The 25,336-nt window shown below is 40.8% G+C and overlaps 1 protein-coding gene across 1 annotated transcript in view; it reads right to left on the bottom strand.

Annotated features, from left to right (window-relative positions):
• AXIN1 (axin 1) overlaps nt 1-24,040 on the bottom strand; it is a 175,573-nt gene extending 151,533 nt beyond the window's left edge. The window contains exon 1 of the mRNA XM_029911285.1: nt 23,081-24,040. Coding sequence (XP_029767145.1) covers nt 23,081-23,958 — 878 coding nt within the window. The 5' untranslated portion in view covers nt 23,959-24,040. The remainder of the gene's footprint in view (nt 1-23,080) is intronic.
• Nucleotides 24,041-25,336: the final 1,296 nt, after the last annotated feature.

Raw genomic sequence — 25,336 nt, 5'->3', positions numbered from 1 at the left:
AAAAAAAAAAGAATCAGCCAGTAAATAAGAAATGCATCATTCACTGTTTTCTAACATAATAAAAAATGTAAAAATGAAGAATCTGAATAAATGTATATTAAGCTATATAATTGTTTAAATAAATGTGTATAGATATAGCATACCCTCCTGATTAACAAAAAGCACCAAATTTAGTGTACAGGCTATATTTATTTTTGATACTGTCTCGCATGACTTTCTCATATACAAGCTAGTGAAATACAATCTAGATGGATCTACTATAAGGTGGGTGCATAACTGGTTGGAAAACCGTTCCCAGAGAGTAATCATTAGTGGTTCACAGTCATGCTGGAAGGGCATAATGAGTGGGGTCCTGCAGCGATCAGTTCTGGGTCGGGTTCTATTCAATATCTTCATCAATGATTTAGATAATGGCATAGAGAGTACACATATAAAGTTTGTGGATGATACCATGCTGGGAGGGGTTGCAAATGCTTTGGAAGATAGGATTAGAATTCAAAATGATCTGGACAAACTGGAGGAATGGTCTGAAGTAAATAAGATGGAATTCAGTAAGGACAAATGCAAAGTACTTCACTTAGGAAGGAACAATCAGTTTCACACATACAAAATGGGAAATGACTGCCTAGGAAGGAGTACTACGGAAAGGGATCTGGGGGTCATAGTGGACCACAAGCTAAATATGAGTCAACAGTGTAACACTGTTGCAAAAAAAAGCGAACCTTATTCTGGGATGTATTAGCAGAAGTGTTGTAAGCAAGACACGAGAAGTAATTCTTCCGCTCTACTCCGCGCTGATTAGGTCTCAACTGGAGTATTGTGTCCAGTTCTGGGTGCCACATTTCAGGAAAGATGTGGACAAAGTGGAGAAAGTCCAGAGAAGAGCGACAAAAATTATTAAAGGTCTAGAAAACATGACCTATGAGGGAAGATTGAAAAAATTGGGTTTGTTTAGTCTGGAAAAGAGAAGACTGAGAGGGGACATGATAACAGTTTTCAAGTACATAAAAGTACAAGGAGGAGGGAGAAAAATTGTTCTTCTTAACCTCTGAGGGTAGGACAAGAAGCAATGGGCTTAAATTGCAGCAAGGGATGTTTAGATTGGACATTAGGAAAAACTTCCTAACTGTCAGGGTGGTTAAGCACTGTAATAAATTGCCTAGGGTAGTTGTGGAATCTCCATCATTGGGGATTTTTAAGAGGAGGTTGGACAAACACCTGTCAGGGATGGTCTAGATAATACGTAGTCCTGCCATGAGTGCAGGGGACTGGAGTAGATGACCTCTCGAGGTCCCTTCCAGTCCTATGATTCTATGATTTGCAAATCAACATGTTTCACTGGTTACCAATCAGTGAGAATCAACCTTTCTTTAGTAAAATAACTAAAAAGTGCAAATGCAAAACACAATTAAAATTGATGATTTAAATCAAGGCTGCCTGATTGTTGATTTAAATTATGATTAAAAACAGTGATTTAAGTCACTTTGACTTAACTCAGTCCACCCTGATACAATGTGGATTAGTGCCTCTGAGTATTTTAGAGAATTAAAAATCAAGATACTGAATCTCACTTTGCTAGGTGTTGGAGTATTGTCTAACACCTGGATAAATCAGAGGAAAGATGTTTCATCACTCTCCATACCCTTGAAAGGGGTAGGAAGGCTGGGTGGGAGGGAGTTCTGAAACTGCCCATTTGTCAGGTTCTAAGTAGACTCCTCTAATATCCTTAATGCTCTTCCCTTGCCCGCTCCCACTGCCACTATAGCTCATGCAAAGACAGATCCTGGTGTAGTCTCAGAAAATAGGAATGAAATAAAACTAGATCATAATGCAACAGGTAACTCAGCCACAGTGGACTATGGCTACACTAGGCTTGTCCCCCCACATCTGCAATTTCTCCAGCAGTACGAACAAGGTCACTTGTGTAGGTCAACTACTGGCATTTTTACCATCACATAGTCTAACTCTACACAGAGCTGGCTTAGATGAAACATTTGTTAAAATGCTGGCAGACACCACCACCCCCCCCGCAATCTACTATAGCGCTTCCACCGTTGCTTTGACTGGTGGAGCCGCACCAGTGGAAATTTTAAAGAAAAAAGCTAGTGCAGAGAAAGGTGTATAAGATTTACCTTAGAAGGGATTTATATCTGGAGCACTCAACCTTAAGAAACTGCTGAGACAGCCATTTTCTCAGGTGTATAAACATCCCAAGCTGTAAGTGCCAGGCTTGCAAGAATTTTCATCCCAAAGCTTAAGAATAAATGCAAATGTTTTAAAATAATTATGGATGAATCATTCTGAAAACTTTCTACACTTCACCTTCAGTTACTGACACCAACTGTGCAGCTGTTACTAAATTACCCATGCCCACCTACATACACACTGTGGAGAGGACACCCTCAAAGCTGTAACTAGCTAAGTACTTCAGGCAACAGGAAGCCCAGTTTCTGAGCTACAGATTGTGTATGTAAAATTCACTGTGGTGTATAAGAGTGTGAGCACAGTGGTTAGCACAGTAGAGTTTATTATTATGGAAAAAGAACAGAGGTCACAACTAAATTTCCATTACAAGCCCAATTTTGGTCTCTGCACTGAAATCTACAAAAAAAGAATAGTGGCATCAAAATTGGTAGGTTAGGTCAGGTCAGGGGACAAGGTAGAATTGTTCTGAGAAATGAAGTCTACCAGGCCCTGGGAGGCTGCTACTGAAAACTGCACCCTGATGAAGTTGGCACTAAGGCCCATCTCCAAGCATTTGAGAGAATTCAACAGTTTCTTTAACTGTCGAGTGCAGTCAATCTGTAACAAGCAGAGAATTTTCTCGATTTCCCCAAAAATGGTACAGTCATTGAGGGCTTTCCAGAATTTAGCATAGTCAGGATCATCTGAAATGCTCCAAGTCTTTGCAGGACACTGGAACCTGTCACAGTTGGTCCTCTATTGCCAGAAGCGGATTAGACTAGCAATGGACACGGTCACTAGTTCTGGGAACCACAGCCTCCATTGCCAGTCCAAGGCTACAAGGAAGAAGATTCATGGAGATTGGGCAATCTTCTGCAATACTGTCTAGCATGGGCCAGGGAGGAAGGATGATATACACTGGCCCAAAATTCCAAGAGAATGCAAATGCATCTGTTATTCTTGATCTGGGCTCCTTGAACCTGCTGGAGGATTTTGTTTCTCCTGGAAACCTGCCTGTATCTTGGGCCATGCTATACTCAGCTGCATCTTGCTCATCCAGTCTTTTATACACTTCCGCTTTCTTCTCACCGGAATAGCCAACAGGCTGAGAGATTTCACTCTGTCCAAGAAATGAGTAGCTGTATTTCCCTTGGTCATATCTTGGTTCCCACACCCCCTTGCCCTGTAGCAATGTCTGACTGCACTCTTGCAGGGGTGTTCTTATTTTGTTGTGAAAGTGCAATAGTACAAATCTGAGGACTTTGGTATCCATTCTGTTTATGGATCACTTTCTCTCTGCCAGAGACCACCTGACTTGCCTTAGTGGACACCCCAACGCTGTAAGCCAAAATCTAGGATAAACACTTTCCATTTTCAATGGCTCAGGGGATACCTCCATCCCCAGGTTTCCGGTGATCAGACACCATCACACTTTTCTTGAGAAAACTAGTCATTTGCAACAGTTTCTGATTCTGCTTTCGACTGCGCTAACAGAAACAGTTGCAACCGTCTTGTGAAACCTGGGAATAAAGAACAACTTCAAGGTTTGGTGCCACTGAGCACAGGACTTGAAGACAGCTGCAAACAACGCACTTCTTGTGGTGTAACAAAGCTCGCATCCAGTGTCACAGCTTGATCAGTTTCTCGTAAGTAAGAGATTCATGCCCTTCCCTGGTGTTGAACCTTACTTCCAGGATTAGTGGATCTTGGGAAGGCTGCTCTTCATCCTCTTTATTATCCCTCCATGTGATTCAAAGATGTTGCAGATTTCCATGACTGACAGGTTGATTTGCCTATTCCAATCTGGCTCTGATGAGTCAGTCATTCAAGAACAGGTGGGCACATCTCTTCATATACTCAGCTGCAAGCAAAAGTCCTCATGGCTGCAGCCAACCCTAGGGATAGTACCTAATACTAACCTGTTAGCCCACTATAGCAAACAGGTACCTCTGATGGGAGTGGAGGCTGGGTATGCAGAAGCATGATGAATCCTGGGGTCCCCAAGATCACTGAAATTGGCCTTAATTCAGCAACAGACTGACTGACTTCAAGGGCTCCACATTGAAACTTGGGATGCTAAAAGAGGCATTGACTCTTTTCAGATGCAGTCCTCATTTTGTCACTGGGATGGCAACAGACTGAATTCCTTAGCCCCTCTGCTGCTCCAGGACCAGTATGACGACTATAACCCAAAGTACATGGCTCAGTGTTTCCTGTACGCCTTCCTGTTTAGCCACCTTGCAGCAGGGTGACTGAAGATGAAAGTCACATCTTTTCCAAGGACACAAGGCTCTGTAGCGGTTAAACCTTCCTTTTCTGTTATACTGATCTGGGGTCATTGGAGTAGGCAGTAGGACTTCGCTCTTCTGAATGTGCTGTTAAACTGTGTGCCTCTGGCTCATCCCATAGTAGACCCAGATTCTTTGGAATTGTTAGAACTTTTCTAGCATCTCCACAAGTAGGAGCCTGCCCAGAAAGGTAGAGTAGATCATTTGACTTTAGGGCACATATCTGCTCCATCACTTATTGCTTCAGCCACAGGACCCTCCTGGCTAAGATCAACAAGGCAATACAGCATGAGCTATTTTTGATCACACTGAATATGACCTTGCAGATGAAAGGGCATGCCTAACCAAGCAGCCAGAGCACCCTGCTTGTCCTCACATTCCTGGGGACTCCAGAATCTCTGAAACCATCTTACTGCCACTCTGGATGCATAGGCACCCTAAACAGACATTTACAGGGAAAAGCCGGAAGATTCTAACAGTATCTTCAGGGACCCTGCAATTTCTCTCTCCAAAGGCTCCTTCAGGGCTGCTCCCCTCTGACAGGATTGACATTGTTCTAGCAACCATGGAGATGGGAATATCACCTCTTGGGTTCCCTAGCAAAACCTCTGCATTTGCACGTCAGGCAGGGTGGGTGATGCAAAGCCTTGACTGTCTTGAGGGGGATGAATCCCTGTTTGAAATGCACGACTTATTATGTACCTTTTTCTCTGTGGGAGGGTGACCAAGCAACAGTTGCAACAGCTCATATGAGGAAAGCAGCAAGCCTGAGCTCTTGCTCTGCTGGCATTTCTACCTCCAGGTCAGGGGTAGGCAACCTATGGCACGCGTGCCAAAGGCGGCACGCAAGCTGATTTTCAGTGGCACTCACACTGCCTGGGTCCTGGCCACCGGTCCAGGGAGCTCTGCATTTTAGTTTAATTTTAAATTAAGCTTTTTAAACATTTTAAAAACCTTATTTACTTTACATACCACAATAGTTTAGTTATATATTATAGACTTATAGAAAGAGACCTTCTAAAAACGTTAACATGTATAACTGGCACACAAAACTTTAAATTAGAGTGAATAAATGAAGACTCGGCACATCACTTCTGAAAGGTTGCTGACCCCTGGTCTAGGTCATCTAAGTTGAGAAGTGGAAGAATCCTCCTTTTTTCAATACACACAACTCACCTGTCTCCTGGGACTGCCAGTCTAGGATGTCCCTTCCTTGGGCGAATTCTCCTCTTCCCACACTGCTTTCCCCTCTTCTGATGCCTGATCCTAACAGCTGGGATGGGGAACATTGCCCTTTCACTGTATGTGTGCTGGTCAGGGGGTTGTTTTCCCTTCTGCTTCTCCCTGAGGGCTTGGAAAAGAGTCCAGGAGCTCCGCTAGGTTGGGGTTGGGCTGCCCCGAGGGTCCAAGCAGGGGGCTTGTGACTGAATGAGGTTGAGAAGGAAGCTTGAGATGTCCCTCCAACTCTGTCCTCTTCTAGGAGACACCTCTTTCCCAGACCATATGAGCAAGGAGCCCGCATAAAGATGACCATATAACAACTGGGGGCAGGGGAGACACTTTACACCTACCCTGAGCTTCCTTTCTGCACCCTGGGAATTGCTACTTCCATGCACATTGGACCCTGCCTGTCTCCTGTGCTTCCCCGGGGGGTCTATTTGTGAGCAAATGCATAGCTGCTTGGCTACCACCTCTCAAAGGGGTGATCTGTGGGTGATCTGGTGCAGGGATAACTGTTGGAGTTGCAGTGTTCCTCCCCTTCCAAGCCTGGGCTGTAGTGCTGCAAGTGGGAGTCTCCTGCACACAGAAACCATGGAGGGCTACAGCCACTCTGCTAGGGAAGAGGGCAGCAGTTTGCTGGCACCAGGTCCAGTTCCCAAGCAGATTCCACATGCCTTGCTCTCCCTCCCCACTCTAGGGCATGCGCAGGAGCCATTCTTTTGATTCCCTCTATGGCCTAACTATTGGCCTAAGGGCAGGGCAGGGCTGTGCCTGCATCTGCTCTCTTCCTCCTATTCCCTGAGCAGGAGGCATTGTGGGGCCTGTGACCTGGGAGGGTGTAGCAGAGCCAGAGGGTAGTTGGAAACTCTGCAGCACATACTTGGGTGCTATGCTGAAGGTTCTATCCATTGGGGGCTCTCTGCTGGTCCATCGCCCCTAGGTGTGGGGATTCTTCAGAGTCCAAACCTACACATACAATTCTGGCAGAAGGGTCTGAAAGGGGTGGGGGTGGGTGTGCACACATGCAAATATATTTTGCTACTTGATTCCCTAACTCTGATTTGAATACTGGCCTTCTTTCCCCCTTTGTGTGTGTGGGGTGGTGGGATGAGGTGGAGGGGTAGTTATGCCTAGAGGAATCAGAACATGTTTATGGCCTGGTCTTTCTTGCACTGCTCTGGCACAGTGCTGTCTGTGAGGGGGAGCAGGGGAACCAGGCACTGAGGATTACCCCCTGTGCCACACTCCATGAAGGTGGGCAGGGGAAGCAGTGCTGATTTCATTTATTCCCTCTTCCAGAATTCATCCCTATAACCTTGTTTCAGAATAGGGAGCACAATTCGGTTCAGACACTGCTCTGAAAATATGTCCAGTGGCTAGCCATCTCCCTGGCCTCAAAGATTCTGGCTTATTTGTCTCTCCTCCCACACATCAGCCCTTCTGGGTCTCAAGCCTGGGTTCCCAGAAGCTCTACCCCTTCTGCTGCAGGGGATCCACATGGGCCAGGTGGGTCCATGTTTCCCCTGGAGTTCTCAGCCTGGTATATAAGTAGGGATCCTCAAGGGAAGGGAGGGGGAGGGAGGGAGCTTGCTATACAAGCGGCAATAGGGGGAGGGAGCTGGGCTGGAGGCACCTTTCTGCACTGGTATTGGCAGCATCCAGAGCCCATGGGGAAGTGGAGAAGCAAGGGGAGGAGGTACCTGCTCTTCTGGCTTCATTCCTCTCATAGAAAAGGGGTGAGGGAGGCTTTCCCACTACCCGACTGCCTAGGGGAGAGGGGCTGAAGCAACACCACCTGTCTTGGGCTGTGAGGGAAACTGCACTCTGCCCACAGGGCCAGCCAAGCTCCCCAGCGAGAAACTTGATAAGGGGGCAACAGGAGAGAGACAGACTCTTTCTTCGGCCTCTGGCTTTTCTTGGCTTAACTCACTCCCTCAAGCTTCCGGGGCACCAGCCACTGCAAACACTTCAGAAGGGGAAGCAGAGCTGAGGGGACAATCACTCCAAAAATCAAAATGCAGGCCTGGGACATGGCTGGGAATTAGACGGAGACAGGACTGAGCCAAATTGTTCTTCTGAACATTTGAAGTGAAGTTTGGAGATTCCCCTCTGAAAAGCTCTGCAGCAGGGAGGGACAGCAAAGAAAACTGGGATCTTCAGGGGAAAGGGCATTCCCCAGCTGCCAGAGACTGCCAGGCTGAAGTACCCATTGGAACAGTTCTGTGGACCTTACCACAAAGAATGATTCTTCCTAGCCTTGAAATCTTAGCTATTCACATGGGAAGAGGACCCAACAATGGAAATTGAGCGAGGCAGACTGCCTTTGCAACACATAGGGGTGTAAGGACAGTCCTAGTTGGAAGGAAATCTAACTTTGATTCCTGGTTCAGCCACAAACTTCCTGGGTGACCATGGGCAAGTCAATTAGTCCCTCTCTGCCTCAGTTCTCCACTTGTAAAGTGTGGTGATATTTCTGAGGAGAACACCCATCAATGGTTGTGAGGTGTCAGCGATGAAAGCCCAGTAAGTACCTAAGATAGCAAAACCCAATCTCCACATCTCTGTTTTTTGGATTTCTACCAGGGTCCTGTCTCTGGAACCTGCTTAGGGGGATTCATATGTTGCTACTGCAACAGGTGGAAAAGCAGCTCCCTCCCCAACTCTCCAGCTCCAAATAAATGACTTGCTCATCATGATATATGAAGTCTATGGTAAAGCGCTGGACAGAGCCCAGTCCTCCTGGGCCCCAAGCCATTGCCGAACCATACATCTTTGTCTTTATCTTTCTTCCAGCACTTGCACATGATGGAATTTAAATATAGTGATTATCATAAAAGAGGCGATTATTGCCTGGAGCAATTCAGCTTTGGCAGGTTCATTTCAAAAGACTAAGTGGATGGGGTTTGATCTTCTGCCATATCAGAGACCTAGGTTTTATCCCCAGCTCTGCTATAAGTGACCTTGTGAAACTTCTCTGTTATCTTGTCTGTAAAATTGCAGGGAAGGATAGTTGCCTCCCTCTAGGATAGGGATATAAGGCTTTGGTCAATAATAAGAGCTTATGAATTGCACAAATATTAACAGCAGTTGTAAGAGGAGAAATCAAGCAGCAACATCACATTAGACGGTGAAAACATCAATAAAGTAGAAAAGTTCATCTACCCAGACAGCACCAGAGTAGTCAATGGAGACTACAAGAAAGAAGTCACATCAAGGATAGGAACGGCATCCACAGCATTCACTAAACTCAACAAGATATGGAAATGACAGGTATTCAGCACCAGAAAAAAACCAAGAATCTCAGTGCTAACATATGGGTATGATAACGGGAGATATGCCGAAGTGTTTGACAGAAAACTAGACATATTCAAAAATAAGCGCCTATGAGAGATCCTGGGTGTTGGATAGAAAGACTTAATCACCAATGAAGAGATCAGAGAAATCACATCCAACTGCTGGTCTCCAGTAGAAACAGAAGGAAGTGCTGGTCATATTTGGGGCATGTACTCCAGATACCCACATACAGACTCCCACATGGAGTCATCAAATGGAAACCAACTGGTATGAAGAGACATGGGAGACCAAGAGAAAATTCAAGAAGAACTCTTTGTAGGTAGGGCAGAACAGTTGATCTCAACACCATGGAGCAGATTGAAGCAGGAGCGGATGACAGAGAGGAACAAAAGATTAATTTCCACTCTTTACACCAACATTGACATGGGGAGGATGTAAACGTAATGGAAGACGAGACAACTTGACTGCATGTCTTCTCTCAGGCCTTTACACCTCCCAGTATAAAGGATATTTTTTGGGTGGGAAGGGTCTCTCCCTTTGCTCTCTTTCCTCTGTGCTTCCCAGCCATATGTCTGCACATAGCGCTGGTGTTCCATACATTGCTCACAGAAACCCAGTGCACCACTCTGTAGATCCAGAAACAAAGTCTAATAACTTTTGAATTATTGTGTTTTGAGGCCTAACAGGTTTCAGCTGAGCAGTTCAATGATCAAAATTTTCTGAGATACTGCCTATAGTTCCAAAGACTCCCAATCTCTGCAACAAAAAGTATTAAGAAAGCAGGTATTCTAAAGAAAGAGTTACGTCTCGGGAACCCCTTAACCAAATGACCCTAAATTTGCACCACAAACTCTACTCTGGGCTCTGCATTTATATCAAGTCAATTTGACTACATACGTGTATTTTAAAGAACTTTGCAAATTCAACTTTACACAGAAACCTTTGCAGCCTTAACTACTAATTGCCTCATAATAGAGAAAGACTTGGGACAACATAGTAAGTAATAATACTGAGTTATGACATATTGCTTTATGCAGAAGATGACCTGCCTACCAATGGTAACATCTTACAGAACTTCTGAGTGACTACTTACCGGAAAATGGACCATGGTAAGTTTCATACGGGCAGAAAGATGAATGAGGAGACAGATTTATCTCAGAACGGAATTGTAACCTTGTTGAAACATACAGATTTGGCAAAGGGAGGTTCATAAATGTCCATGGGGTTTCACTGTAGAACTGAAGAAACCCTTGCTTTGCAGTGAATAAAGAAAGACTCAAGAATGATAAATAATATAGGACCTCAATTAAGAGAACGTTTTTTCCTATTGTAGTTGAGAGAGATCAAGATTCTCATATGTCTAGCCGGACAAGGAGAAAATTCTGCTTAGAGCAGGAAGTGAGGCAGTTTATCCTCATGAACATAAAAGCATGTTTTAAAATAACATTATACGTGTCTTTTTAACATTTTTGATTTTTAGGCATCTAACAAACAATTAAGTCTAAGGGGGTTAACAGACCCTTTAAATGATGGAATTTACTGTTCTTTATTTCAAAAGATTCACTTCACCAATTTTTGGCAACTGTAGGTTTGTCATATTAATGCTAGGATAGCAATAGAAATGTGACCGTTAAATTACTTATTACTACTGGGGATATGATTTTTGAAGTCATAACATATAAATATTGCATTTTTAGAACAGAAATTGCTTTTTTGGTCAACAAATTGTCACTAAAATAGCTGTATATTGTTGAGGGCTTGGTTCAACAGCAGAGGTACCTATTTTGTAGATTCCCAGGCTACAGAACTGCATGTTCATGCTAGGTAGACTGTAATTAGTTAATTACTGGCATTAGGCTTGATGACGTTGGACTTGTTTAATAGCCTATACAGACAATAGTGTAGCTGCTCCTCCAAACATGGGTTAACTGCCAAATTACCACCATTAAAATAAACTGGAAAAGTTATGACAGTCCATTGTCACTGAAGAGTTTCATAATAAGCCACTGACTGTAACTACCCCCAACCAACAGCAGAGAAATACTTGCACACAGAGAACACACTTTATACTGTCCATCAGGGCAGGGGGAAAACTAATTGCTGTTTTAGTTTGCAGTATAGTTAGTATGTCTGCACTTGCCAAATAAGTGCCAAATTCTTTCAGAGAGATGTTCCGAATTACACATACAACCAATTTGGCTTTTTAATCATTTCAATTTCTGTGACTAAAACCCTTACAGCTGAACAAAAGAAAAAAAAATCTCTCCATACTGAAACATTATGCCTAGCTTCACAGACCATACCAAATTGTATGGGTTCTTGCTTTGTCGTCTTAACATATTCCATTTAGAACACATAATTAACCTCAGTTTCTATCTAATTTCAAATCTTTCCACATAGAGAAACCAACTAATCCAGTGCACTCAGTGGCAGATTGCAAATTAAATCATTACTACAGCTCCCACCTGTATCTTAAAAAAACATGGGGTTCCTTCTTTTCAATGACTAACTGTAATTTCTTAAAAGATTTAAGGATGAACCTGATAATCCAGAGATTATATTTCTATAAACTAATTCAGGTGTCAGTGCCTCTGTTAAGAGTCTTCTTAAAATGTCACTTTTCTGCACTAAACGAACGGCCACTTTTCAAACCAGAATTTTTTTTTCCCCACTAAATATTTAGGAGTATTTTTTTTTTAAAATAAAATGTACAGCAATTGCTTGATACAAATGAATCACCCACATTTTACCTCTCTTAGCTATGGTGATCTACATAAACTGCAATCAAAACAGCAACAAGGAAAAAGTTTTGGGGGTATTTAGCCCAAAGTTTATCTATCTGTATCTGCCCTGAAGATGTCAAAACATGAGCAATGGCCTCTAGTCACTGCCATGCCATTTATTTATGCATTCATTTGCAGTGGCGGAGACATATATAATATAATAAAATCCAAACAAATTAGAATTGTCCAAAATTGACTCCACCCATCCCCACTGAAATCACTGTCCTCTAAGAGGTGGATCTCCACTGACTTTGGTGGTGCTGTGTGAGAGCAGAGCCATTGCAGGAAGGAGACTTAAGACTCTCCCAACAACCTATGAATTACGTCTTTGCAGCACAACTTGATAGTTAATACATCCACACTCCGATCTACCAATTAAGAAAGCGAGTTACAGATGCAGTAGCTGCACGAATGTCCTGCATTCTGAAATTACACAGGGAAAATTAGCCCCCTATAGCCACAACAAAGAACATCTCCAAACAGATAAACCGAAGTTAAGGTTGAACTGCAAGGCACGTAAATGTACCATATGGCCCACTTATTGGGTATTTTCAGCACAGATTTCTGGGATTGGATCAATTTTCATTTAGCTTTTCAGTACCCATCTTTTTTGGAAATTGCACAGAATTCAAAATTACTCCAACTATGTTTCCCAAATACCGGACTATGGGACTTGTGTCAACAGAATTGTGGGAAAGCTGAGGTGGACATATCACTAGAAATGTACACCTTTTAGAAATGTGCATGAAGCTAGGTATCAAATCAGGCAAAGCTTCTCCATGAAAGGTAAGACATCCTTTAACAAGGAGTTTACTGTATCAATGTATTGCCAATTTATGAGCTTCAGTGTGTGACAACAAGCCCAGGGATACTAGAAATGGAGAAGCTAGTCTAAAACCTCTTTGGAAGACTAAGACACCATTTAATTCTATTTAAAATACTTGTTTTTAAAAAATGTAAGTTTTGTGATCTGAATAAGATTCAATTCAATCCTCGCAAGGAAAGGTACACATTCAGGGAAGGGGGGAGGGAGATAACATTGTCATTGCTTATCAAAACAGATGGCCAGAGGTTTGCTGTCTCTCTCTCTAAAAAGAAACCCAAATATCAATCCACACCCAAACACAACAACAGATGAACTAGTTCTTCAATTCAATTGATAAATAAGAGCTTGTCTACACATAAACACTGCTCAGGTTTACATAACATCAATTTTTAACTCAAAGCCGAGCAAAACCTTGTAACAACACACTTTAAACTGTTGATATAAGTGTGTCCATGCAGGCGCTCACATCAGTTTAACTACATCAATTTAAAAATGGGTTTTAGTTAAACCAGTAAAAACAAGGAGTCCGGTGGCACCTTAAAGACTAACAGATGTATTTGGGCATAAGCTTTTGTGGGTAAAAAACCCACTTCTTCAGATGCATGGAATGAAAATTACAGATGCAGGCATTATTATACTGACACATGAAGAGAAGGGAGTTATCTTACAAGTGGAGAACCAGTGTTGGCAGAGTAGACTAACATGGCTACCCCCGATAGTTAAACCAGTGCAACTTGATTGTACCAAAGGGCCTCTCAACTGGAAGGAGATACTCTTCTAGCCAGGTGTATATGGCACAAGTCTTTCTTGAGCACAGCTCCTATCTGATTTTTTAAACCCAGCCATTGATCTAGTCAGATCCCCAAGTTATGCCTTAAGCTTAACAATGGTGGTTGAATGCTCCCAATTCTAGAGACAGACATAATCGCCACTTTCACTTCCAGTTGTTTCTCCTTACCTACCAGCATCACCCCCGTCTTGTTCAATGGAGCCTCAGCCAGCTCCATGCCCCAATCGCCACCACATGCTGGAGCAACTGAGATAAACACTAAGCTGGTTGTCATCAGCAGATTGAAAGCATTGCTGCCCAAGTCTCCTCATTAATCTCCCTACTGATCGCACATATATACTGAATATGAAGGACGATAAATTAGTATCCTATGCTAGCCCGTGAGAGTGCCCTTGGAGTTGACAAGCAATTACCCAGTACAACCCTTTGGGGCCTTTCAGCTATCAGATAACAAAACAAGGTAACGCCATACACTCCTGCTAGAGACTGCAGACGAATCAGCAATGCCTCATGATCACCAGTATGGAGAGCAGCTGGTATATCTGCTATATCAGCAGTGACCCCTGATTGTTGTTAATCGCTAAGAGAACATCAACCAAACAACAAGAGCTGTACCAAACCCAGATCTGTACCCAGACTGACAAGGGTCAAGATAATCAAAGACAACTAGACGCTACGAGAACCAATGTGCCACAACCTTCTCAAAACCTTACTCCAAAAGAGAAGACACCACACTGGACTATGGCTGCCTAGACTGTCTATGTCAATGTCAAAAGATGATTTTTTGAAGAAAGGAAGCATGCTAGCCTCCATGCTTTCCCTAACAGAGACACTGACTATCTCCAGCAATAACAGATTGCACTGGCCTTCACCCCAGCCGGGAAGGACTTGATTCTGACGCACAGGTTGTGGCCTATTATTGGCTACAAGTCAAGGTTGTGATTTTCCTCAAATCAAACAAAACATTTTTTCCCTGGGAAAAAAACCATTAAGATTTTACAAAAAATGTCACAAAACAGAGGGCTCCAAGTGATTCTCTTTCAAAGCATATTATTTTCCCCAAGTAAAAGAAGGAACATCTTGTCCAAGAAAAAGCTTGTACTTCTGAAATAAAACAAACTAGCTCCCCTAGTGAGGTCTAACGCTTTTTTGTATCTGCCCTTACATACAGGTATACCTTTAGTAACTATTTGCTCTTTCAGTAACCAGCCTATTATGAAGTTTCAGCCAGACCAACCCAAACATACTAAAACATGTTCAGTTAATGCTGAGCTGGCTACACCACAATGCAGGTTATAAAAATGGACAAAATTCTGAATTAAACTGTCCTAGGTTTTTACTTCCACAATTTCCCCCCACTTCAGTGCAATGAACTGTGACACAAACTCCTTCGCCAACAGAGGTTGAGGTAAAATTTGGGTCTCAAAATGTAAATGCTAACAGAGAAGAAACATCAAGATCACCTTCCACTAGCCACGCTTCAGCTTCTTCTTCTTGATATGCACTCAACTTATGACATTTTTATTTGGGATCAGTTATGTTGCCTAAGCAATGGAAAGATTCCACTGAATTATTTTTCAGTGTTCTCTCTGTGTAGCTGCAGTTCTTCACTGTTGGTTAAATCAAGTCAGATTTCCACTAAAACTGCAAGAAAAGTGTCAGAGTAAATTGTCATGGCCTTCTGAAACCTCCTTCAATTGTTTCTGTAAGTCTCAAACCTCTCAGTAGAGTACCATGTTATGAAAAAATGGGCTGCATTTTGATCAGAGTCCATCTCATGCTTAGTGAAAATTTCAACACTGATAATATTTGAATACAAATATACAGAATCTTCTAGAAAAGAGTCCTTGGGGAATCATGGCATCTATCCTCCTTTTTCAACAAACCAACCAACTCTGAAGTTAATGGTGACTGAAAGCATTTCTGACCTTGCATAAAGTGCTTTAAAAAAAAAATATATATATATATATATATATATATATATATATATGGAGGTATACCTATCTCCTAGAACTGGAAGGGACCCCGAAGGGTCATCAAGTCCAGCCCCCTGCCTTCACTAGCAGGACCAAGTACTGATTTTTGCCCCAGATCCTTAAGTGGCCCCCTCAAGGATTGAACTCAGAACCCTGGGTTCAGCAGGCCAATGCTCAAACCACTGAGCTATCCCTCCCCCAATCATGTTGTTTATTTCACAATGTGGTTTAAGTAATAAGCCTTGTACCCATAAATCAGAAGTTTAGGATCTTTAAATCCAAGCAGTTCTCATTTTTTAAACTTTTATTTTTATTGTCTGAGCAAATGGCTGTCATGCTTCCTCTACGTTCCTGGATGGCATCTTCACCAATTTTACATAATCTGTGGTTTTCTTTTGAGACATCGAATCAAATTTTCCTAGTATGGATTCTTGAAACCATTATTTCTTATGATTAACCAGCCATTTTTTCATTAATTTAAGTGCTGATTTTTGGGTTTTTATTTAAGAAGTATATATTTTTCGCTTTAGAACCCCTATATAAAATTACATTTGAGATTATGACAAACTATGTTAAAGCCCACATTTACTATAATCTACTAAAATCATTTAAATTAATGTAAACAAATAATATTCAAGCAGTAGGTTTGCTGCCAAAGTCTCAAAAAAAGTCAAACTATAGAACTGGTGGGAATCACTGGCTAAGCACCTGGAACCAGAGTTGGCTGAAGTGCTAAGCCAGCTTTTGACAGCAGTAGCCTCCTCTTGTGCAGGTGCAGAGAGTATTTTCTTCATTTCAAGCTTATTCAACTCATTCAATTCAATAACTAACTCATATAAAGTTGAAAAAACAATTGAGAGTTGAGAAAAAGCAGGGAAGTTTATTTTTCTCTTCCATTTTAGGACTAAAAATAAAGTGTGGAAAGAAGAGATCTACTAGTTCTAAAATCTTTAAGGACATGGGGTCCAGAAACAATCAGTTCATTTCACTAACTACAGATATTAAACAAAAAAAGTAATTCAGTTTTATAAGCAGAACGTGCTTTGATAACCGTATAAAAGAAAAGTATCTAGCACATTTAAGGTCATTTTTATTAAAAAAAAAAATTAATGCTGGTTTTGTGCATTTTAATTGAATTCTAAATTTCCACCCAAATGCAGCTTGAAACATGTGAGAAGTAAAAATGAAAGGTCTGAATAAATGAATGTTATGCTATGTTGTTTAAATAGTGTGTATAGATAATATAGTCTCCTAGTTAGTAAAAAGTAGTGCCAAATTATATGAAAGAAAATCAACTTTAAAAATTAGGAAAATAAAGTACAAATGCAAAACAAGATTAAAATTGATTATTTTAATCAAGCCACCCTGCAGCACGATATAGCGAAGATTCCAAGATGAATGCTTCAGTTATTCCTTTAAGCCAGTGGTCCCCAACGTGGTGCCCGCCGGGGCATTTACGTGCACCCGCCTAGTGCCCAGCAGGGGAGAGAAGCCGCAGCCCCGCGCCTGACGGGGACAGAGAACTCAGGCTGCGGGCGCAGTGTTCTCTGTTCCCGGCAGGCACAAAGCCCGCCTAGTGCCCAGCAGGGGAGAGAAGCCGCAGCCCCTGCGCCTGCCGGGGACAGAGAACTCCGGGGGTGCGGGCGCTGGTGTTCTCTGTCCTCGCGGCTTCTCTCCGGCTTCTCTCTGGATTCATATATTATGTATTATTAAATATGATGTTTTTCGTATTATTTAATGTACAAATACAAAATAAGCCTTGAAAAATTGTTGGCGCCCGCCACACTTCTGAAAACATGAATGTGCTACTGGCCACAAAAAGGTTGGGGACCACTGCTTTAAGCTGATCATTTTGTGCTACAATTAAGGTAATGTTGTTGGAATGAAGAAGGTTGCAACTTTTTTATCAAGTTAATATCTTTGATTTTCAATTATTGTTATGGTATAATCACCCATTGATCTTTGCCATTTGTTGGATGTTGAAGGTGAACAGAGACCACTCTGAATTTACCTGGAATTGAATTGCTGCTGGAAGGCCTGGAACAGGGACTTACATTATCACATATCTATTTTAAAGTCTCATTTGCAAGATCACCAAACTTCTTCAAATCATTGTACTACGCTTCCACTTCAATAAGAGTTTTATTCAATGCACATTTGTTCTTGAACAACCTAAAGAAACCAATTTTTTCCCATGTTTTGAGATGAGCACAGATCTGTCCAATTCTACCTCTTAACTTCTGACAATGTTTACATTTACTTTTAAAGAGTTAAAGATAAGTACTTCCGTCCATTCAAATCACTTTTCCTATTATTTCCTTCAACTTTGGTTATGCTGAGTCAGATAAATTCACATGCTGAAGTTTGATAATCAGTATACACAATTATCTGTTTTCAGTATTAAATAGCAGCTTTCACATTTACTATAGTTGGAATGAAATACCACCCCCGTAGTGCATTCAACTCTGCGAAGACCGGAAAATAAGATTAGCTAGCCAGCTTCATAAAAAAATTACTTTATGTTATCATACATCGCGCCCACCTTCCACAAGTTTCCGAGTTCTAGCAATTCAAGCCCTCGAGTCAAACTTTCCACTCTAAAATAGCCAATGACAGTTGATTCCACCTTTAACCATGTCCTCCTCCAATCACGAATCACTCCACCTATTTTCCCTCTCTAATGTATGTCATGTTCATGGAAACATTTCAGAGTGGCACAAATTTTCAAAAAATTTTAAAAAACGTAGAAACCAAACACTACTAGATTGTATTTTCCCAAAATATAGCCAAAACAGTTGTTACACAATGCTGCCCCCTTAATTACTACTGCCAAAAGAAAGCCAAGAAAGTGTGTGTAACTTCTAAAACAAAGTTAATTATTCTTTAACAAAACGGTAGCTGGGAGTTTATGATTTAGTAAAGCAAGTATGACCTCACTGTTCAACGGGAGGTTTTGTAACTCCTAGTTTATGGCGTAAGTCAAGGACATTCAGAGCTCCGGATGGGCATCCGTAGGTGGGGAGATCTTAGACCAAATAGCTAGTAGAAGAAACCTACACACATAAAAGAAGAATGTGACATATAACCTGGTAACTTTATGACTAGCAATAGAGTTCCAAATCTTTAAAATGTGCAGGTTTTATTAGAATACTTCAAAATAAATCTGCAAGGCAGTTCTGAGGCAAAAGTTTAATTTCTGCTCTTCATATCTCGGAAAAATCCGATCAGTGGATGTCAAAAGAAGGTTAATGAAAGATTTAGTCACGCTCACTACCATGCTAGTGTCAGTTTTGGAAGCTGTGCGTTAATGCACGAGATCTTCTGAGGTTACCTTCTTTGAAGTTCACTGATCCACAACCAATGTCCAATTAATTTGCAGTAGCCTACCTGCAATGACTATTGGCCTTTTCCTTCATATAAAAAAACACAGTAGGTAATATGATGACACTTTTTATTTTAAACAATGCTCTCCATACTACACATGAGTGAACACTCACCTTCAGGAATATATCACACTAATAACAGGCTTAATTTAAATGGTTTGAGCAAATATTTATATTTGTTTTATTTTCATGAGATGAGGAATTTAACACTTTCAGCCTCTTATGCTGCAAAGATTTGAATCTGACTCAAAATGCATGTTCACAAGAACAAACAGTTTAAGTTCTAACTGTACAAATTCTTCTTTATTCAATTTCCATGGAAGTCAAGCAATATGCAGAGGTTAGATTTGGGGAAGATTAAATGGATCTATAGATGTAGGAGGTTAAAAGGAAAAAAGCTAATATCAGTGCTCTTTCAATAACAAATTGGAAATTATCTTACATACAAAACCAGAAGAGTTGTGAAAATGTTCAAGACAACCAGAGACCCTGATCTGCACGTGCTTATATACAACAAGAACATACATATGTAAGTAGTCCACTTGGCTTCAAAGGCACTGCTTACATGAGAAAAGCAAGGTGGATTAATTTAAATTGAAGTGATTTAATCATGATTTAAATCATCAATTTTAATTTTGTTTTGCAGTTTTACTTTTCAGTTATTTTCCTAAAGAAAAGTTGATTTCTCATTGGTTGGTACCATTAAAACATTATTTTGCAGTGAAATATAGCCTTTTCCTCTAAATTTTTTTTTTAATTTTTGTTAATCAAGAGAATAATATATCTGTACTCATTTAAGTAATTCTATAGCTTAATTTAAAATTTATTCAGATTTTTACATTTTTATTATGTTAGAAAAACAGTGAATGATACTTTTTTATTTAGTAGATAATTAATTGTTATTTGTGTCAATTCTATTTGGATGGAAATTCAAATTCAATTGAAAATATACAAAAACATTTTTAAATGGTTGGGGGGGCTTATAAGTTAAATAAGAGTATCTTAAATGGGCTGGATACCTAACAACAAAATGGTTTATCAGAAAGTTTATCAAAATAGTTTTTTAAAACAAACTGATTTATTGAATGTAGGCAGTCTCATTGGTAGTTAGTGAATTGAACTGACTGTTTCTGGTCACCCTGTCCTTCAAGATTTTAGAACTAGTAGATCTCATCCTCTCATTCCTAGTTTTTATTCATAGATTGGAAGGGGAAAACAAGCTTTCCTGCTTTTTCACAACTCCCAACTGGTTTCTTATCTCAGAATGAACTACTCATTGAACTGAACTAGCTGAATAAACTAAAATGAAGAAAATAGTCTCTCTCCATTTGCAGAAGAGGCTACTGCTGTCAAAAGCTGATTTAGCACTTTAGCAAACACTGGTCTGTTAGGCAGTAGAGCTTAGCCAGTGACTTTCACCAGTTCAGTGGTTTGACTTTCTTTAAAGCTCGGCAGCAAACACATACTGCTTTATTTTAAAAAACATTAATTTAAATTATTTTAATGGATTATAATGAGTTAGGATGTTAGTATAGGTTGACAATTATAATTTTTTTTATTTTTCTTTAAATTGTATTTAATTTTAAAAAAATCCAGTTTTAATAAAAAAATCAAATTTTAAAAAATAAATTAAATAATTTTTTTATCCACTGCGGAGAAAAGTACTCAGGCACTTAAGTGTTTTCAGGACCAAGGTCTTAATATTTAAAAGGCCTCTCAAAACAATGGTTAGTACACTGTACCCTTGGAGGACTTTGGCTAGATGACCTGTTCTACAAGGATGGATTGGCAATTAAGATATCAAATTACTTTTAGCTTATGAGCTTTTTGGGAGGGTGGATCATGTCTACATATATATTTGTACAGACCCTTTGCACAATGGGTCCTCTGGACCTACAGTAATACATATATTGATGTTTTAAGTGCCCATTGATGGCAAGAATTTCCAAGAGGCACTTGACAATGAAAAATCTGTACCCGTAGTGACGGGCTGTTGGGTACAAAGTTTTACGAAAGATGACTATCCCGGTTAATTTTTTCGGAGATACACAACCTGTGTTTAATCCCATCTCATATTGCTCTGATCTAGTATGAAAGCCTCTGAACTTTATGAACCTCATTACACAGTGCCACTATTTCATGGTGTTTTAAAACAGTTTTAAAATAAGTATTCAACCAATACGTTCACGGTATTTTCCTTAAATTAGATCTGAGAAGTGCAGAACTGCTAAATACTCTTTTGTTACCATTCTAGAAGCGAGAGAACTGCACCTCAAACAAGTTATTTCCAATCTTAAAAGCTATTTATCACGTAAATAAAAAGATACTTAAATCTTAAAATTTTCTAATCTTCCCTTATAGCAGGTACCCAATTGGTCAGTCAAAATGCACTTCAAGAAATGTTCAAGGTTTTTATTAACTCCACAGGAAAGTTCCAGGATGTGGGATTTTGTTTTTCAGACTCTTGATTAAACCAGCAGGGAGTCACATGAATTCCCCCTTTTTTCAAAGTTTCACACTCAACATTCCCTCCTCAAAATCCGTACAAAAACAAGGATCAAAATGAAAATACTTCAGCATCTGCAATGGGCTGAGGCTTTGCAGAGGGAGGGATGAATTTCCAGCTGCCAGCCTCAAGGGACTGCTGAGTGAGATTAAATCCATAAATACCTTCTCCTAAGGCTGGGGCAGCTTTGATCAGGACACTTTTAGCTGCTTCATTTTATAACCTTCGCAAAGTGGCCAAATTTTAGCCTAAGATGTATTTTTAAAAGGTGATTTTATTTTAAAGAAATTAGAACACACTCTGGACATGTTACTGCACCTGGAGAACTCCCTGCTAAATTAAATATTTGGCATTTTAACTGAATTTACAAATCTGTGTTAGCTGGAAGGGCGTGGGAGGAGTGACAGGAAATAGAGTAACTTATTTATGAAAAACAATTATTTGGATGAAAGGAAAAGCCTTAAAGGGAAAATAAATAGCTAAATTTGGCAACTCCTACTTTTGGATGGCACTGGTAGAATCCACTGACAGGAAGCCTTTAAGACCAAATCAAAAATCACTTCCAAGGATTGCTATGCACCCCATTTGGTACAGAGGAATATGATGGCTACCATCGCTCAAGTGACAAAGAACTTGTAGTCACCAGCCACCGGTCACATTGAGTATTCCCTTCCATATTTACACAGCAAAGTCCTATTATGAGTAAGGCCCTACCAATTTCACGGTCATAGGATTTTAAAAATTGACGATTTCATGATTTCAGATACATAAATCTGAAATTTCAGTGTTGTAATTGTAGGGGTCCTGACCCAAAAAGGAGCTGTGGAAGGGGTTGCAAGGTTATTGTAGGAGGGTTGCGGTACTGCTACCCTTACTTCTGTGCTGCTGCTGACGGCAGCGGTGCCTTCAGAGCTGAGCAGCCGGAGAGCGACGGCTGCTGGCTGGGAGCCCAGTTCTGAAGGCAGCAGCAGCGCAGAAGTAAGGGTGGCATGGTATGGTATTGCCGCTGCTGCCTTCAGAGCTGGGCCCTTGGTCATCAGCCGCCACTCTCCAGCCGCCCAGCTCTGAAAGCAGCAGTGCAGAAGTCAGGGTGGCATGATATGGTATTGCATTGCCACCCTGACTTCTCCACTGGTGCTGGTAGGGCGCTGCCTTCAGAGCTGGGCGCCCAGCCAAAAGCCACTGCTCTCCGGCTGCCCAGCTCTGAAGGCAGTGCAGAAATAAGGGTGGCAATACTGCGCCCCCCCCTAAAATAACCTTGCAACTTCCCCTACAACTTCCTTTTGGGTCAGGACCCCCAATTTGAGAAACGCTGGTCTCCCCCATGAAATCTGTATAGTATCGGGTAAAAGCATATAAAAGACCAGATTTCACAGAGGGAGACCAGATTTCACCATCCATGATTTATTTTTTATGGCCATGAATTTGGTAGGGCCCTAATTATGAGTATATAAATCTACAATCCAACCACTAAATACTGACATTTCTCCCCTACAGGCCAAATGCGAACCTGGAAATGCAGCTCATTTGAATCATCCTTCAGTGCACATGAGAGGACCACCCATGGCCATGATTGATGCATTAGCCCTCCATCTTTCACCAGCCCTAGCTTCAAATCACACTCTCCATCAGCTCCTTAAGATGAGAAACACTTCAGATGTGATTAATAGAAATCATAGAGATAAACTGACAAGCGCAGTTCTCAGTTTCCACAGATATTTCAGACTGACTCTCCAAAAAAAAAAAAAAAAAAAAAAAGCCGAAACAGCTTTCATGGAATTTCTACAGACACAAGACACTAGAAATTTTGTTCTATCAGGCTAATGTACCTGAACTCTCTTCCCTCGCTATATCGCCTGGTTGATGTGGCACGTTGGGTGGCTGTCTCCAAAAGCAGCTTCTGAGTAAGCCTGCTGGATGGGGCTGAATCTCGGCTGGTTTCCTCTTCGATGTCTTGGTCACACTTCCACTCCTCATCCTCATTAAGAGTAGGCAAATATCCAGGCAGTCCTTTTCCTGTCCCAGATCCTGAGCTCTGATCACTATAAATTTTAGGACTTTCCCCACCTGTCCTTGTATATTCCAAATAAATATCTGACTTAAGGAACAAAGGATAGGTATTATCTTCGATCATGCACTGAATCTCAGTTTGGGCCTGGTCAAACATGTCAGGATCAATTTGCAGTTTCATGACACAATCTTTTATGAAGCTTTTTGTGGCTGGTTTGATTTGCCGGGATACTATCCCATTATTGTCCAGAATGTATTTTTTGTAAATAGCTTTAGCCAATTTGAGCCTCTTTTCCTCATTGGAGACACAGAGCTCTAACTTCCTGAAGCCACTGCAGGCAAACCAGAAGTCCAGCAAATCTGCACAGTCCTCCTGCTTCAGGAAAGTCCTGAACAGATTTATCCCATCTTGATCATCCAACAAGGAGTGCAACGACTCAGCCCATTTCAGGTAGGGTGGAGTTGGAGAAGCACTCCCCTCAGGTTCATACCCCAAATCCAGATCAGAGCGCCTCGGTGTTGCTGTAGAAGTCTCATTTTTAATCACGTCACTTTTACCAGAGTAGAAGCCGTGGCTGATTGGCCTTGGATCTGTAGAAACCAGCTCACCCTCCTCACCAGGGACCGGTGGCCTTGGAGCATCTTCGGTGAAGCTTCCTCCAAGATCCAAAGGGAAGCCTTTCCCCTGGATATTCATTTTTATGGTGCCTGCTTGCACAGGAACAATGAGGGAACAGGCTTAGTCTCAAAACACCAGTATCAGTAGTTCCAGAATGAATGCGTTTGTCCTGCTAAAACAAATGAGAACAACATTAAGAAATATTGCAGATAAAAATTCTAACACACAACTATTTTTTAGAATACTCCAGTATTTCTAAGCTTCCTAATACCGAGGTAGCTAAACAAACTTATGACCAACCCCAGAAGAGGATTTCTTAAATAGGGGATTTACTTAAATTTTTTAATGTGTATATTTGTATACCAGACTTAAGTCATAAAACATACAGTATTTTTACATAGCTAAACACCAGGTAAATTCACGTCTCCATAATAGTTTTGGAATTTCTTTCAGGGCATATGAAAATATTCTGAAAAAACTTCCAATTAGCATTAAAATCAAGAATATAACTTAATCAAGCATGGACAACTTTTAATACAATCAACTATCATTACACATTATGAAATTCCCCTCCAGTCCTGGAGACATTTTGACAGTGTCTTAGCACTTTTAACAGACAAGCATTTTGCGCATTCATTAGATTAAGTTAACAATATACTTCAGTGAAATTAAAATCATAATGTACAGATAATCATAATATAGTCATGCCTAGAATATTTTGCACTATTTCTCAATTACACTCCTGTAATAAATGAGCATAATGTAAAAATTGTGTGTATTGTGTACAGCACTACTAAATATATCATTATACTTCATGAAATGGAGGGTATTTACTGACACTTCATGTAAGCTAACAAACATCATTTGCTGCTGGCCCTGAGAACATTTCTAGTCACCACCTGATGATGAGAAACAATCAAACAATATTTTTTAAAGTAATTTGAATCAACAGGGTGCAGAAGGTATGTGTTTATGGAGGCAGGAGTAGAAGTGTACAAGATCTGGTATCTACTTTTGTAATAAATCAATACAATTTAAATTCTTTAAAGACACTAACAAAAGTTTTGTGTTACAAAATAATACTGGTGAACTCAAAAACCTGAATGCTGTAAAGCTGCAGCTGTCTTACAAATCTCTTCTTTACATGGACTAACTCAATTTCACATAAAAATATGCCAAGGAAAATAATTATGAAATAAAAGCCTCTCTCACAAAGCTCACCCCACACAAAGGAATACATCTTTCAGACAACTTTCCCACTTCTGTTGCTCCCAACTGAGCTGAAAAAATACAGCTAGAAGGTGCCCTTGCTGGCCTTCAAGACACCAAACAGTTTGTATGTCATCACAAAACAAAATAAGGTGGGAAACAAGCAGGTTAACTGATTTTAATTCCTAGATAACTGTGTGCTTCAACTGTTTTTTGTGATCATGAGACCAAGATATACTGTTACTCA

Source organism: Terrapene carolina, unplaced genomic scaffold, assembly GCF_002925995.2.
Source record: "Terrapene carolina triunguis isolate 2854851 unplaced genomic scaffold, T_m_triunguis-2.0 Scaffold93, whole genome shotgun sequence".
NCBI classification, from domain to species: Eukaryota; Metazoa; Chordata; order Testudines; family Emydidae; genus Terrapene; species Terrapene triunguis.
This window is presented reverse-complemented; position numbering and strand designations above follow the sequence as displayed.